Raw genomic sequence first — 12,633 nt, 5'->3', positions numbered from 1 at the left:
GTCGCCGTTCGCGGCTCCCACAGGCGCAACAATGGGCAGCGGCACAGACTACAGACAGCAGACAGAACAAGAACAAGCCCAGGCGGAGGCGGAGGGGCTCTGGACAGCGCAGCAGGGCAGGGGGAGGGAGGGAGACAAGACAAGAAGAGACAAGGCGAGGGCGTAGTTAACTAAAAGCTCAAGTTTAAGATGATGGGGCGCAGCGAGCCATTTCTTTCTGTCTGGGGAGGCGTGGTGAGACTGTCAGACTGGGAGATGGGGGCAGAGAGCGAGAGAGAGAGAGGAGAGAACGCTGGCCGCAGAGAGCTGTGTACATACATGCAAAGATACTTGATACATATCTAGACAGGCAGAGGTTGTAGTTTGTTGTGATGATGGCCCAAAGCGGCAGTTGATTGTGCGCCCTGGAGTTGGTGGATGCACCAGTGGGCCCAGGGGGCGGATACAGGGGCGGATACAGGGGCTGCTACAGGGGGCGGGGCGCTGAACAGCGCCGAGTGACAGCGCCGGGCCCAGCAGATCAGCGGCAGCTGTAGGGGTTCTGGGGTGCTAGAGTGCTGGGGGACTGCTGTAAACAGCGCCTGTGGAACGTACAAGACACTACCAATGCCATTTAGGGTTAGGGCAACAACATGGGCCATGCTAGTTAGGGATGGCCTGGTGGAACTCTGCTCTGCTTCGGGTGCTGTGTGGAGAAGATACATGTGTATGTACATACAATAGCCAACTATACCAAGAAACACAACCCGCCTGGAGCATCTCGTCTGCGGCCTGCGAGTCTTACTGCGCTTCAGTGGCGTGGTTGAGCGTTTTTCAAATCTGACTCCCCTCCCCCGCCTATTGTGCGACAACATGTGCTGTGTACATATCTACGTAAAGAGACTGGAACAATGCCATTCACCAAGACCAACCGACAGGGGGCTTCACTTCAATCCGGACGACTAGCCAGGCTCAAGCCAGCAAGCAAGCAACCAGACACTTGGATACTTGTCCGGTCTCGCTCGACTCTGGAGCTGGAGACGGAGCGCAGCTTGAAGTCTTGTACATACTTGTACTTGTACCTGTACTTGTACTTGTGCTCAAAGCTCCTCAGTGGGCAAGTGAGTCCTTGGCTCGCCTTGCTCTCCCTGCACAGACAGCTTTTTATGTGTACGTACATACAACAACAGCGGTACAGGCTTGGACTCTGCTCCTCACTTTTGCCACCGTCCTCCTTGCACATCTACTACCCAGACTTGTGCAGTCTGTCTTTCCCCCTCCTTTTCTTTTCACAGCCGTGGGCACCTCACATCCCCATATATGCATACTCTCACTTGTATGCCTCCAGGCCATGCACCCGTCTGCTTGTGTTCAGGGCCGCCAAGTGCTGGCAGGCCCAATAGCAAAAAGCAGCAGACCCTGCGCATGCCGGCAACCCCTCTTCTCAACCAGTCGCACCCTGCTTTCAGCCTCTTGCATGGCGCCGGGGCTGCGAGCGAGCGAGCGAGCAGGTGTAAATGTGCGTGTGTATGTACATAACTATGTGTGTATGTATGTAGGTGTGTAGAGCGGCCTGGGCTTGGTTGCTTGCTTGGGCACCGGTGCCCTCTTCCTGCTTCTGCTGACGGGCGGGCAATGGGCAATGGGCAATGGCGGCGGACGGGAGTGCTTGGGTAGTGACAACAAGTAGAGTGCCCTTCAGTATGTATGGAGATGCTTGTTGGAGACTGGTCAGTTCTACTGTGTATAGTTAGTTATAGGTGGCTATATGTAGTTGAATGGACGTGTAGCTATACATGTGTAGTTGTTGTCTGATATTGGCTGCAGTGGTAGTTGCTTCATTCCCAGCCCACCTTCCGTCCTCCCTTTCTGCTTCCTTCCTTCCTCTCTGTTCCTTCCTCTGGGAACCTCGACCCTCCAATTCTGCCCTTGTATACAAGTACCTTCAACCTCCTCCTCCTCCTCTCCCAATCCCCCCCCTCCATTCCTCTCCTCCAGAAGCCCTCCATCTCTCCTGCTCTCGCTACATTCTCTTTGCTCCCCCTCCATCCCACCTCCCACCTCCCCGCATATCGCACATTCCCTTGCCGCCTTGTCTTTCCCGACATTGACGCCCTCATCTCTCCCTTTGGGCCTCCCTCGACGTTATAAAAGCTTCTCCACCCTCTCGCATCTCACAGCTCCATCTCAGAGCTCCATCCTTCTCCGCCATAGCTCTCTGCCACAGCTCTCTGCCACAGCTCTCTGCCACAGCTGCTCCAACCTCCAGCCCTCACTTCCAGCCCTCATCCCCAGCTCTCAGACTCCCCGCTTCATGATGCCGTCTGCCACTCATGGCGCGCTCGTCGAGCTTGCGCCCAATGTCACGCTCGATCTTGACAAGGTGCCCAAGGATGGCTCTGGTACGTCGATATCCACATCCCCGCATTCACGCTCCCGCCTTCACGCGCAATCTGCTAACCCCTCCCCCCAACCTCACAGGCATCACCTCTCTGGATCCCTACCTCGAGCCTCACAAGGACGCCTTGAAGCGCCGCTATGCAAAGACCCAGGAGTGGATCAAGAAGATTGATGCTGCCGAGGGCAGTGTTGCCAACTTCGCCAAGGTGAGAGAAGAGACGCCCCAGCATGACATCATCGCCATACCCTGTCCATCCATGCTAACCCGAGAGGACATAGGGCTACGAAAAGTTCGGCTTCAACGTCGACAAGGACAACAACATTGTCTACCGCGAGTGGGCGCCCAATGCCACTCAGGCCTTTCTCATCGGAGAATTCAGTCAGTGTGCCCCATCTGCCCATGTATCCTGATGATGATTGTCTTGAGCGTCTTAAATCTACCCATGTATCCTGTAAATCTAACATTTCCATCTTCTAGACCAATGGAACAGACAGTCTCACCCCATGAAGCGCAATGACTTTGGCGTCTTTGAAATCACTCTCAAGGCCGAGAATGGCCGGCCCGCCATTCCTCACAACAGCAAGCTCAAGGTGCGCACCTCAGCCAGCCATCTCTCCCCCAACCTCCAGGGCCACATACTAACCCCCCCCCACAGATCTCCATGAACCTTCCCGATGGCCGCCAAATCGACCGTCTTCCCGCCTGGATCAAGTACGTGACCCAGGATCTCTCCGTGTCTCCAGCCTATGATGCTCGCTTCTGGAACCCCCCGCCCTCGGAGCAGTACAAGGCCAAGAACCCCCGTCCCAAAAAGCCCAAGAGCCTCCGCGTCTACGAGGCTCATGTCGGCATCTCCTCGCCAGAGCAGCGCGTAACCACTTTCAAGGAATTTACCAAAAACATGCTTCCCCGCATCCGTGATCTGGGCTACAACACCATCCAGCTCATGGCCATCATGGAACATGCTTACTACGCCAGCTTCGGCTACCAGGTCAACAGCTTCTTTGCCGCCAGCAGCAGATTTGGCACTCCCGATGATCTCAAGGAACTCATCGACACTGCCCACGGCATGGGCATTGTTGTGCTGCTTGATGTTGTGCATAGTCACGCCTCTAAGAATGTTCTCGACGGCCTCAACGAATTCGACGGAACCGACCACCAGTACTTCCACGGTGGCAACAAGGGCCGTCATGACCTGTGGGACAGCCGTTTGTTCAACTATGGCCACTACGAGGTCATGCGTTTCCTTTTGAGTAACCTCAACTTCTGGATGACCGAGTATGGCTTTGATGGCTTCCGTTTTGATGGTGTCACGAGCATGCTCTATGTCCATCACGGCATTGGCACGTAAGTTGAACAAGAACCCGCCACCATGCTCCTGTCTGTCTTTTTTACACCTACTAACCAAATTCACAGCGGCTTCTCCGGCGACTACAACGAGTACTTTGGTTCCCAGGTTGACGAAGAGGCTGTTGTCTACCTCATGGTCGCCAATGAGTTCCTCCACAGAGAATTCCCCGATTGCATCACCATTGCCGAGGATGTGTCGGGCATGCCAGCTCTCTGTGTGCCCGTGAGCCTTGGCGGTGTTGGATTCGACTACCGTCTGGCCATGGCCGTGCCTGACATGTGGATCAAGATTCTCAAGGAGCTTAGTGACGACCAGTGGGACATGTCCAAGATTTGCTGGATCCTGACCAACCGACGTCACGGAGAGAAGACGATTGCCTATGCCGAGAGTCACGACCAGGCGTAAGTATCAACCAAATATTCTCCCTGTCTAGACCATGTACTAACCCCTACCCCTTGTAGGCTTGTCGGAGACAAGACTCTGATGATGTACCTTTGCGACGCTGAGATGTACACCAACATGTCTACCCTGAGTCCCCTTACCCCCGTCATTGACCGTGGCATTGCCCTGCATAAAATGATCCGCCTGCTGGTCCACGGCCTTGGTGGCGAGGGCTACCTCAATTTCGAAGGTAACGAGTTTGGCCACCCCGAGTGGCTTGACTTCCCCCGCGACGGTAACAACAACTCGTTCTGGTATGCGCGCAGGCAGCTCAACCTCACCGAGGACGACCTGCTGCGCTATAAGTTCCTCAACAACTTTGATGCTGCCATGAACAACGCTGAGGCCAAGCACGGCTGGTTGAGCTCTTCCCAGGCCTACGTCTCGCTGAAGCATGAGGGCGATAAAGTCATTGTCTTTGAGCGCAACGGCCTCGTCTTTGTCTTTAACTTCCACCCTACCCAGAGCTACACTGACTACCGTATCGGAGTCGACACGCCTGGCGTGTACCGCATAGTGCTGCAGACTGATTCAAAAGAGTTTGGCGGTCACAAGCGCCTGGACGAATCGACCCGCTTCTTCACCAAGGACGAGGAGTGGAACGGCCGCCGGAACCACACGCACGTGTACATCCCGTGCCGCACGGCTTTCGTAAGTTGAGACCAAGCACGCCTGAGCTAAGCTCCATGACCGCGACATACTAACACCCATGTGCTTTTCTCTAGGTGCTGGCGAAGGAGTAGACGCCCCGCAGATTGTTTGTTGTTGGAGCCACGGATACGATACACGGAGCGACTTTTCACGCCGGGGAAGTGGTGGAGGAACGCGTCTGCTTTTGCACCAAAAAAAAATATTAATGCAGTATATGCCGCAGGTTGTAGCCTGGGCTCATGGGCTACAGGACTTTGGAATGAATAACTAGTTGGACACATTTGATTGATTATGAGTTGGACGAGACATTTTGATGAGTGTGCATGAAGTTGACAAGGGTTTTAGGGTTTGGTTTCCAGCCAACTACATACATGGCTTTGACAGTTACAAATCACACAGTACCAAGTTCTTGACTTGACTTGACCACCTCTAACCTCAGTAGCAAGTCTATAAGACCCAAAAATGGTCAAGACTTCCCTTATTGTTGTTGTTTACTTCCTCGCCACCATTTCGTGACATGTTTCTAAAAACGGAGCAATATTAACGTGGGCCTTCTTGCTGGCAGGAACGGAGGCAGGAATTGGCAGGAACACGGACAGGCATTGGCAGGCGTCGACCCCATTCAGAGCGAGCAACTGCGCTGTCCTCTTTTTTTTTGCGCCTCAGGCCGTCACACTCTGGCATCAGGCCTCGACAATTTTCCATGGACCCCACCTATGCCACCCCGAACCCCTGCGGCCACCACGTTGAGAAGCCAGATGCTCCCGACCAGCGGCGAAACTGCGGCTAAACCCGGTCGGGCGCCCAATCAGGTTTAGCGCTCGAGCAATTTTCGGCCAGAGAGCCCGTCACGTGACGCCAGTTCCAGCAAGCTCTCCAGATCTTCCAGCGTAGTTTTGGTTTCTCCAGACAATTCTGCTCACTCTCTTCCAACGTCCCTCTCCCCGACTACCAACCTTCATCTCCACCCCATCCAGATACGCTCTCCGCCGTCTGTAGAGATGTTCAAGAGGTGTGTACTAGCATCGCCGACGTGTTTAGACAGGCCAATGGGCTTGATTCGACGCAATTGACGCTGACCGAGTCTCTTCTCTCCCCTCATAGCGGCATTTCTTCCTTCGCGAGAGCAGCTCGCCCTGCCTTCGCGGCGGCGCCCCGTCGCGCTGTCCGCACCCCCTTCCCTGCGCTGAGCCGCTTTGCCAGCACTTCCAGCGTTGGCAACGGAAAGATTCACCAGGTTAGTCTTTGATTGCTCTCCCCGCCGTCCGCCGGCCCATCCGCGGCCGCCAATGGCTCGGCTCCACGACCGCCGAGCCTGCCCGAGCCTCATCCACCTGACCCGGAAAACCCATTGGTCCGCTAACATTGAAAATCCTGCAGGTCATTGGTGCCGTCGTCGATGGTTCGTGCTACGCCCTCATCAGTTGCCATTGCCCCTTGGCTTTGAGCCAATTGCCCGCCCGCTCGCCCGTTCGCCCGCTCACACTTTCACAGTCAAGTTCGATGGCTCCAAGCTGCCTCCCATTCTGAACGCCCTCGAGACCCAGAACAATGGCCAGAAGCTCGTCCTTGAGGTCGCGGTAAGCTCGGAATCCCTGCATCCGATCGTCCGGTTCAACAATGTCTAACTCCCTCGTAGCAACATCTGGGTGAGAGTGTCGTCCGTTGCATTGCCATGGACGGTAAGTCAAAATTTTCTCCCCTCCCCAACCACGTCGCCCTGTAGCCAACATCTCCGCCTCCCTTGCGTGGCTTCATCACCACCATCCACTCTTCACTCCCAGCTGCTAACAAAATCTGCACAGGTACCGAGGGTCTCGTTCGTGGCGCCAAGGCCATGGACACTGGTGCCCCCATCACCATTCCCGTTGGCCCCGAGACTCTGGGCCGTATCATGAACGTCACTGGTGACCCCATTGACGAGCGTGGCCCCATTGTCGCCAAGAAGCACGCCCCTATCCACGCCGAGGCTCCCGAGTTCACTGAGCAGTCCACCGAGGCCGAGATTCTGATCACTGGCATCAAGGTCGTCGACCTGCTTGCCCCCTACGCCCGTGGTGGTAAGATCGGTCTGTTCGGTGGTGCCGGTGTCGGTAAGACTGTGTTCATCCAGGAGCTTATCAACAACATTGCCAAGGCCCACGGTGGTTACTCCGTCTTCACTGGTGTCGGTGAGCGTACCCGTGAGGGTAACGATCTGTACCACGAAATGCAGGAGACCTCCGTCATTCAGCTGGATGGCGAGTCCAAGGTCGCCCTGGTCTTCGGTCAGATGAACGAGCCCCCTGGTGCCCGTGCCCGTGTCGCCCTGACTGGTCTGACCATTGCCGAGTACTTCCGTGATGCCGAGGGACAGGATGGTGAGTCTTTCTTTCCAACAGAATATGTGTCCCCTGTTTTTGAACGCCATCTAATCCACACTCCCTAGTGTTGCTCTTCATCGACAACATTTTCCGCTTCACCCAGGCTGGTTCTGAGGTGTCTGCCCTGCTGGGTCGTATTCCCTCTGCCGTCGGTTACCAGCCTACTCTGGCCGTCGACATGGGTGGTATGCAGGAGCGTATTACCACCACCAAGAAGGGTTCCATTACCTCGGTCCAGGCTGTGTACGTGCCCGCTGACGATCTGACTGATCCTGCCCCCGCCACCACCTTCGCCCATCTGGACGCCACCACTGTGCTGTCCCGTGGTATCTCGGAGCTGGGTATCTACCCCGCTGTCGACCCTCTCGACTCCAAGTCCCGTATGCTCGACCCCCGTATCGTTGGTGAGGAGCACTACAACACTGCCACCAAGGTCCAGCAGATCCTCCAGGAGTACAAGTCCCTCCAGGACATCATTGCCATTCTGGGTATGGACGAGCTTTCCGAGGCCGACAAGCTCACCGTCGAGCGTGCCCGTAAGATTCAGCGTTTCCTGTCGCAGCCCTTCACCGTTGCCCAGGTCTTCACTGGTATCGAGGGTGCTCTGGTCGACCTCAAGGACACCATTGCTTCGTTCAAGGCCATCCTGAACGGTGAGGGTGACTCCATGCCCGAGGGTGCCTTCTACATGGTTGGTGACTTTGCCTCTGCCAAGGTCAAGGGCGAGAAGATTCTGGCCGAGCTCAACGCTTAAGCGTTCTCTACACTTTTTACCGTAGAACGTGGCGGCGAAAAGACGAAAGGAGATTAATGGGACGGACTGAAAAAGCGCGCCCTCTGTATAGCATTCAAGGGCTCTCAAGAAGCTTCGATTCGGAGCGGCACTGGACCCTGGATCTAGTTTCTTTCGTGAGCTGTGTACAAGACATTCAATTTGTTTCTCGTTATAATGACTGGTAGCTGTAATATCACTGTGAGGTGTGTGCGGGTGTGTCTTGGAATTTCGTGTTTAGTGTGTGTGTACAGAGATGTTGTGGAGTGTGATAACCCTAGGGTTTCGCTGATTAGTCATGAGAGGGTTGGACGCGCCCTGGAACGCGTCTGAACGTCCAGCATCACAGGAAGGGTTAAAGATGTTGAACGATGGGGAGCCATAGCCCAGGGTGGCCAGAATTGGCATTGGGCAGCTTCACAGAGTGTCATCAAAGGCAACAGACCCGATCGACTAGAGCCTACTCGCAACAATGGCAATCTTTGCGGCGCCCGGACTGGAGCTAATGCAGGACCTGCTGGAGACGCATCCGTGCAGGTCGCTCCAGATTGAAACTCTAGCTACACTGCTGCATGTAAGTCACGGAGATTCGCAAAGTCGGAGATGGTGCGTGGTTGGTGGAATGGGCTCTAACACTTTGTCTCTCTCTCTCTCTCTTTGTGAATAGCCGGACGCGGCCATGGCGCGCAACATTGTCGTCTACGGGCCCGAAGCAACGGGCAAGTCGAGCATAACGCAGGGCGTGGCGGCGCGCATCTCGCGGGCGTCGGCCGGCGGCGGCGGCGGCGACTGGCGGATGAAGCACGCGCAGGTGAATTCGGTGCAGTGCATTACGAGCCGGCACATGTTTGAGCGGTGTCTGGGGCTGGTGCGCGAGGCGCTGGGGGAGGCCGAGGGCGCGGGCGAGGGCGAGACGACACGCGCGCCGGCCAGCTGCGAGAACCTGGCGCAGTTTACGAGCGAGCTGGCGCAGGCGCTGGGCGCGTGGGCGGAAGCGGGCGCGGAGGCGGAGGAGCGGCGGCATTTCGTGATGGTTTTCGATGGGGTGGATGTGCAGCGCGAGGCGCCGGCGTCGTTGGTTGCGGGACTGGCGCGGTTGTCAGAGATGGTATGTCCTTTTTTTTTTTTTTTTTTCTCTTTTTCTGTTTCTTTTTGAGCGGTGGGAGGTGGGAGAGAGGAAGGCGAAGAGGGGGGGAGGCCACATGGATGAAGACGGGCCAACGCAAGACGAAGAAGAAGAAGAAAAAAAAAACTAACACCTGGCTCTCTGTGTGCCGCATAGATCCCGTGTCTGACGAGCGTCTTCATCGTCGCCGTGCCGCCGCCGGCATTCCTACGCACGACAGCCGTTGTCCACGTGCACTTCCCGGGCTACGCCAAGCACGAATTCGTCAAGATCCTCGCGCAGACGGCGGCGCCGCGCGCGGCGCTCGCGGACCTCAGCGCCGCCGACACGCTCGACCTGTGGGTGCGCTTCTGCGGCACGGTGCACGACGCGCTGGCGCGCGCTGCCGTGCGCTCGCTGCCGCTGCTGCGCGACTGCTGCGAGCGCCTGTGGCCGCTGTTTGTCGCGCCCGTCGAGCTGGGCACGCATGACCCGCGCGAGTTTTCCAAGCTGCTGATTGCGGCCAGGGTGCACTTCCAGGACGAGGGGCTGGTTAATCCGTCGTTGGTGAGTGCGGCGCCGGTGGCTACTGGCACTGCGGCGGCGGCCACGACGGCGGCGCTGCCGCCAAAGACAGACCTTGCCGTCCTCCTGCCCACCATGCCGCGCCTGATCCTGCTCGCAGCCTACCTCGCCTCGCACAACCCGGCGCGCCACGACGTCGCCGTCTTCTCGACCTTCCACCACGGCAAGAAGAAGAAGCGCGGCGGGCTCTCCAGCACGCTGCCGCAGCAGTCTAGCGGATCCGGACGCGGCGGCGGCGGCGCGCGCGCCAAGCACCGCAAGATTGCGCGCAAGCTGCTCGGCGCGCACAGCTTTGTCATGGAGCGCATGCTGGCGATCCTGGCGGCCGTGCGGTCCGAGTGGGCGGCGGCGGCCGGCGTGGCGGCCGGGCTGGGCGCGGGCGTTGATGGCGATGTTGGCGTGGCGATGGCTACGCTTGCGAGTTTACGCTTGCTGGTGCGCGTGGGCTTGGGCTCGGATCTGATGGATCGTGGTGCCCGCTGGAGGATTACCGTCGGATGGGACGATGTCAGGGCTATTGGAAGGAGTGTCGGGCTGGAGATTGAGGATTGGCTGGTTGAGTAGGGCCAAGGAGTGGCGAATGGGCTAGACATGGGAAGCAATCAGGGCTTCTGGCGGCGCGGCGGGGGGATGACGACATGGCTTGGCTCGGACTGCACTTTTTTGTTCTTTTTGCTTCAGGGTTGGATAACAATGTTTGGTTTCTCGTTGTATAGACGTGTTTGAGTCTTTCTTTTTTCTTCTTCTCCCGCTCCACCACATGATATATATATATCTCTCTCTTTCTATAAAAGCGCTGGCTTGCAACATTGGGAACATCTGCATAGAGCCAACGAATCTGCCATGTGATACACTCTGCGGACTGTGGGGGAAGGTCATGTGTAGTTCGTTTCGTCATGATACATGCGGGAACACCATCGAGGGCGCCGACGACCGCAAAGGACGGAGTTATAAGAAACAACGAGTAAAAAAAACAATGAAAACAGCCCCAACGGAAGTCTCCCCGTCCCAAAAAAAAGTCTATCAAATCAACCTTTCCTCTAGAAAAAAACAAATTCAAGACAAACACAAACACAAACACAAACACAAACACAAACAGCAAAAAGCAACACAGTCGGGGCCTTCATCACGCGCTCACGCTGTTCATGATGCCGGCTTGCTGGTCGCCCCGGCGCCATGTATCCTCCTGCTTCGTGCCGGGCGGCAGCCATGTCGGTGCCTGGGTCTGGCGCACGCCCGCATCCTTGGCTGAGGGGAAGCCGTAGCCGGACGCAGCAGCGGCCGGGGCAGCCGCGTACGGCACGTTGGCGGGGCCGGAGGTGGCGGCGGTGGCGCTCGTGGGCAGCAGCGGCGAGGCGTGGGCGGCGACGGACATGGTGCGGGCCTTGCGGTCGGCCTTGTTGCCCTCGTTGGAGCGGTCGTAGAGCCACAGGCCCACAAAGGTCAGGGCGATGCCAAAGGCCTGGATGCGCGTGGTCGGGTTGCGGAACCAGATCAGAGACGCGATAATGATATACACGCGCTTGAGCAGGCTGGCCACCGAGTAGGTCACGGGTGAGACCATGCCTAGGAGCACAAAAGCAATCAGGTTCTGGCCAAAGTGGAACGAGCCGTTGAGGAAGAACTCAAGCGTCAGGCGGCCGTGGTCCATGGCGCCGGGGCGGCCGCTGAGATCGACGGCGCCGTCGCTGAAGAAGTCGGCGAGCAGTGTCCAGCCCTCGGAGAAGAACCAGATGGGCAGGGTCAGGACAAAGGCGATGCCGGACGAGTAGCAGATGAGGTTCAGCTTGTCGAGCTTCTTGCTTTGCATGCCCAGGCCCTCGGCCTCGGCCTTGGCGCGGTCGTTGAAGAGCTGCTTGGAGTAGATGTTCTGGGTGACGAAGATGATGGCCGCCAGGAGGGCGTAGATGACGCCCAGGAACTGGCCGCCAAACGTAATGTTGCCCGAGCAGGCCAGGCAGACTCCCAGCGTCAGCGGCACTAGCGAGACGTACGTGGCCATGGGGTAGGGGATGTTGTACAGCATCCGGTAGGCGACGACGGTGAAGAGCGGCGAGAGGCCCTTGATGGTGTGCACGAGCGCAACGGGGATCATGGACGTGGCGTTGGAGCTGAGCAGGTGGCCGCCGATCTGGAACAGCGCCATGGGCAGCGTGGTGCGCAGAATGTCGCGCGAGGGCTGGCGGATGGGATACTTGAGCGTGGGAATAATGCGCTTGAGTCTCGGGAAGACGGAGGCCAGCCACGACCACAGCAGACAGTACGACGAGACAAAAACAAACTGCACCAGGGTCAGGGTCGCGGGCTTCGGGAAGGCATTGAGGATCGACTTGGACGACGTGTTGGTCAGCAGCGACGTGGTCCACCAGACGAGGCACAGGAACTGGATGGCGCGGACCGAGACGCAGGGTTAGCATGGCGGCGGGGCACTGGCGGGAGGGCCCTCGGGAGGCCACCGAGGGGGGGAGCCGGGAGACGTACAACAAGCGTGGGCGAGATGGGCGCCCGCAGAGCGCCGGCAATGTCGGCCTGGCCGATGCTGCTGTTGCGGACGCGGCGCAGGGCCGTGGACAGGCTGGAGCGGCGGCCGTGGGCCATGGGCAGATTCGCAGAGCCGTCGGGCTTGGTGCGCGACGAGATGCTGCCGCTGTGGTCGCGGCGAGGAGTCCAGCGCGGGGCGCCGCCAAAGGCTGAGTCGTGGCCTGTCTGAGAGGTCACGGCCACGGGGGTATCGACAAAGTCGGGGAAGCGGTCCATTTTTTCGTGGGTGGTCATGGTGCCGGGCGGCGGCAGCTCGGAGGAGACGGAGACGGAGGCGGAAGCGGAGGCGGAGGACAGAAGAGCGTGCGAGATGAAAGTTGCGCGGGTGCGGGAATACGGGGGCAACGGCGCAAAGTAAAAAAAAAAGAAGAAAAAAATGACAAAGTCCAAGATCCGGACAAACGAGAGACAAGAATGGCACTAAACGAAAGACAGCCTGGGCGG

At 57.8% G+C, this 12,633-nt stretch overlaps 3 protein-coding genes across 3 annotated transcripts; 2 read left to right on the top strand and 1 right to left on the bottom strand.

Annotated features, from left to right (window-relative positions):
• Positions 1–2,296: 2,296 nt before the first annotated feature.
• On the top strand, positions 2,297–7,940 carry BROUX77_002785 (uncharacterized protein; the record flags this gene model as incomplete). Its single annotated transcript, XM_073747363.1, has 14 exons — positions 2,297–2,381; positions 2,461–2,585; positions 2,659–2,758; positions 2,858–2,970; positions 3,036–3,727; positions 3,797–4,132; positions 4,193–4,823; positions 5,801–5,835; positions 5,928–6,060; positions 6,204–6,225; positions 6,318–6,403; positions 6,463–6,505; positions 6,629–7,183; positions 7,252–7,940. 14 exons carry the CDS (start codon positions 2,297–2,299, stop codon positions 7,938–7,940), a joined length of 3,645 nt encoding a protein of 1,214 aa, XP_073607867.1.
• Positions 7,941–8,430: 490 nt separating this feature from the next.
• Positions 8,431–10,212, top strand: BROUX77_002784 (uncharacterized protein; the record flags this gene model as incomplete). The annotated part of the gene is made up of 3 exons (XM_073747362.1): positions 8,431–8,532; positions 8,626–9,066; positions 9,241–10,212. The coding sequence occupies 3 exons, from the start codon at positions 8,431–8,433 to the stop codon at positions 10,210–10,212; spliced, it is 1,515 nt and encodes a 504-aa protein (XP_073607866.1).
• A 562-nt stretch (positions 10,213–10,774) lies between these two features.
• On the bottom strand, positions 10,775–12,423 carry BROUX77_002783 (uncharacterized protein; the record flags this gene model as incomplete). The annotated part of the gene is made up of 2 exons (XM_073747361.1): positions 10,775–12,031; positions 12,130–12,423. 2 exons carry the CDS (start codon positions 12,421–12,423, stop codon positions 10,775–10,777), a joined length of 1,551 nt encoding a protein of 516 aa, XP_073607865.1.
• Between the last annotated feature and the right edge of the window lie 210 nt (positions 12,424–12,633).

Source organism: Berkeleyomyces rouxiae (assembly GCF_048999995.1).
Source record: "Berkeleyomyces rouxiae strain 22BRR77 chromosome Unknown BrBRR77_ptg000002l, whole genome shotgun sequence".
NCBI classification, from domain to species: domain Eukaryota; kingdom Fungi; phylum Ascomycota; class Sordariomycetes; order Microascales; family Ceratocystidaceae; genus Berkeleyomyces; species Berkeleyomyces rouxiae.
Note: the sequence above shows the minus strand (reverse complement) of the source record. Positions and strands in the feature narration are given on the sequence as shown.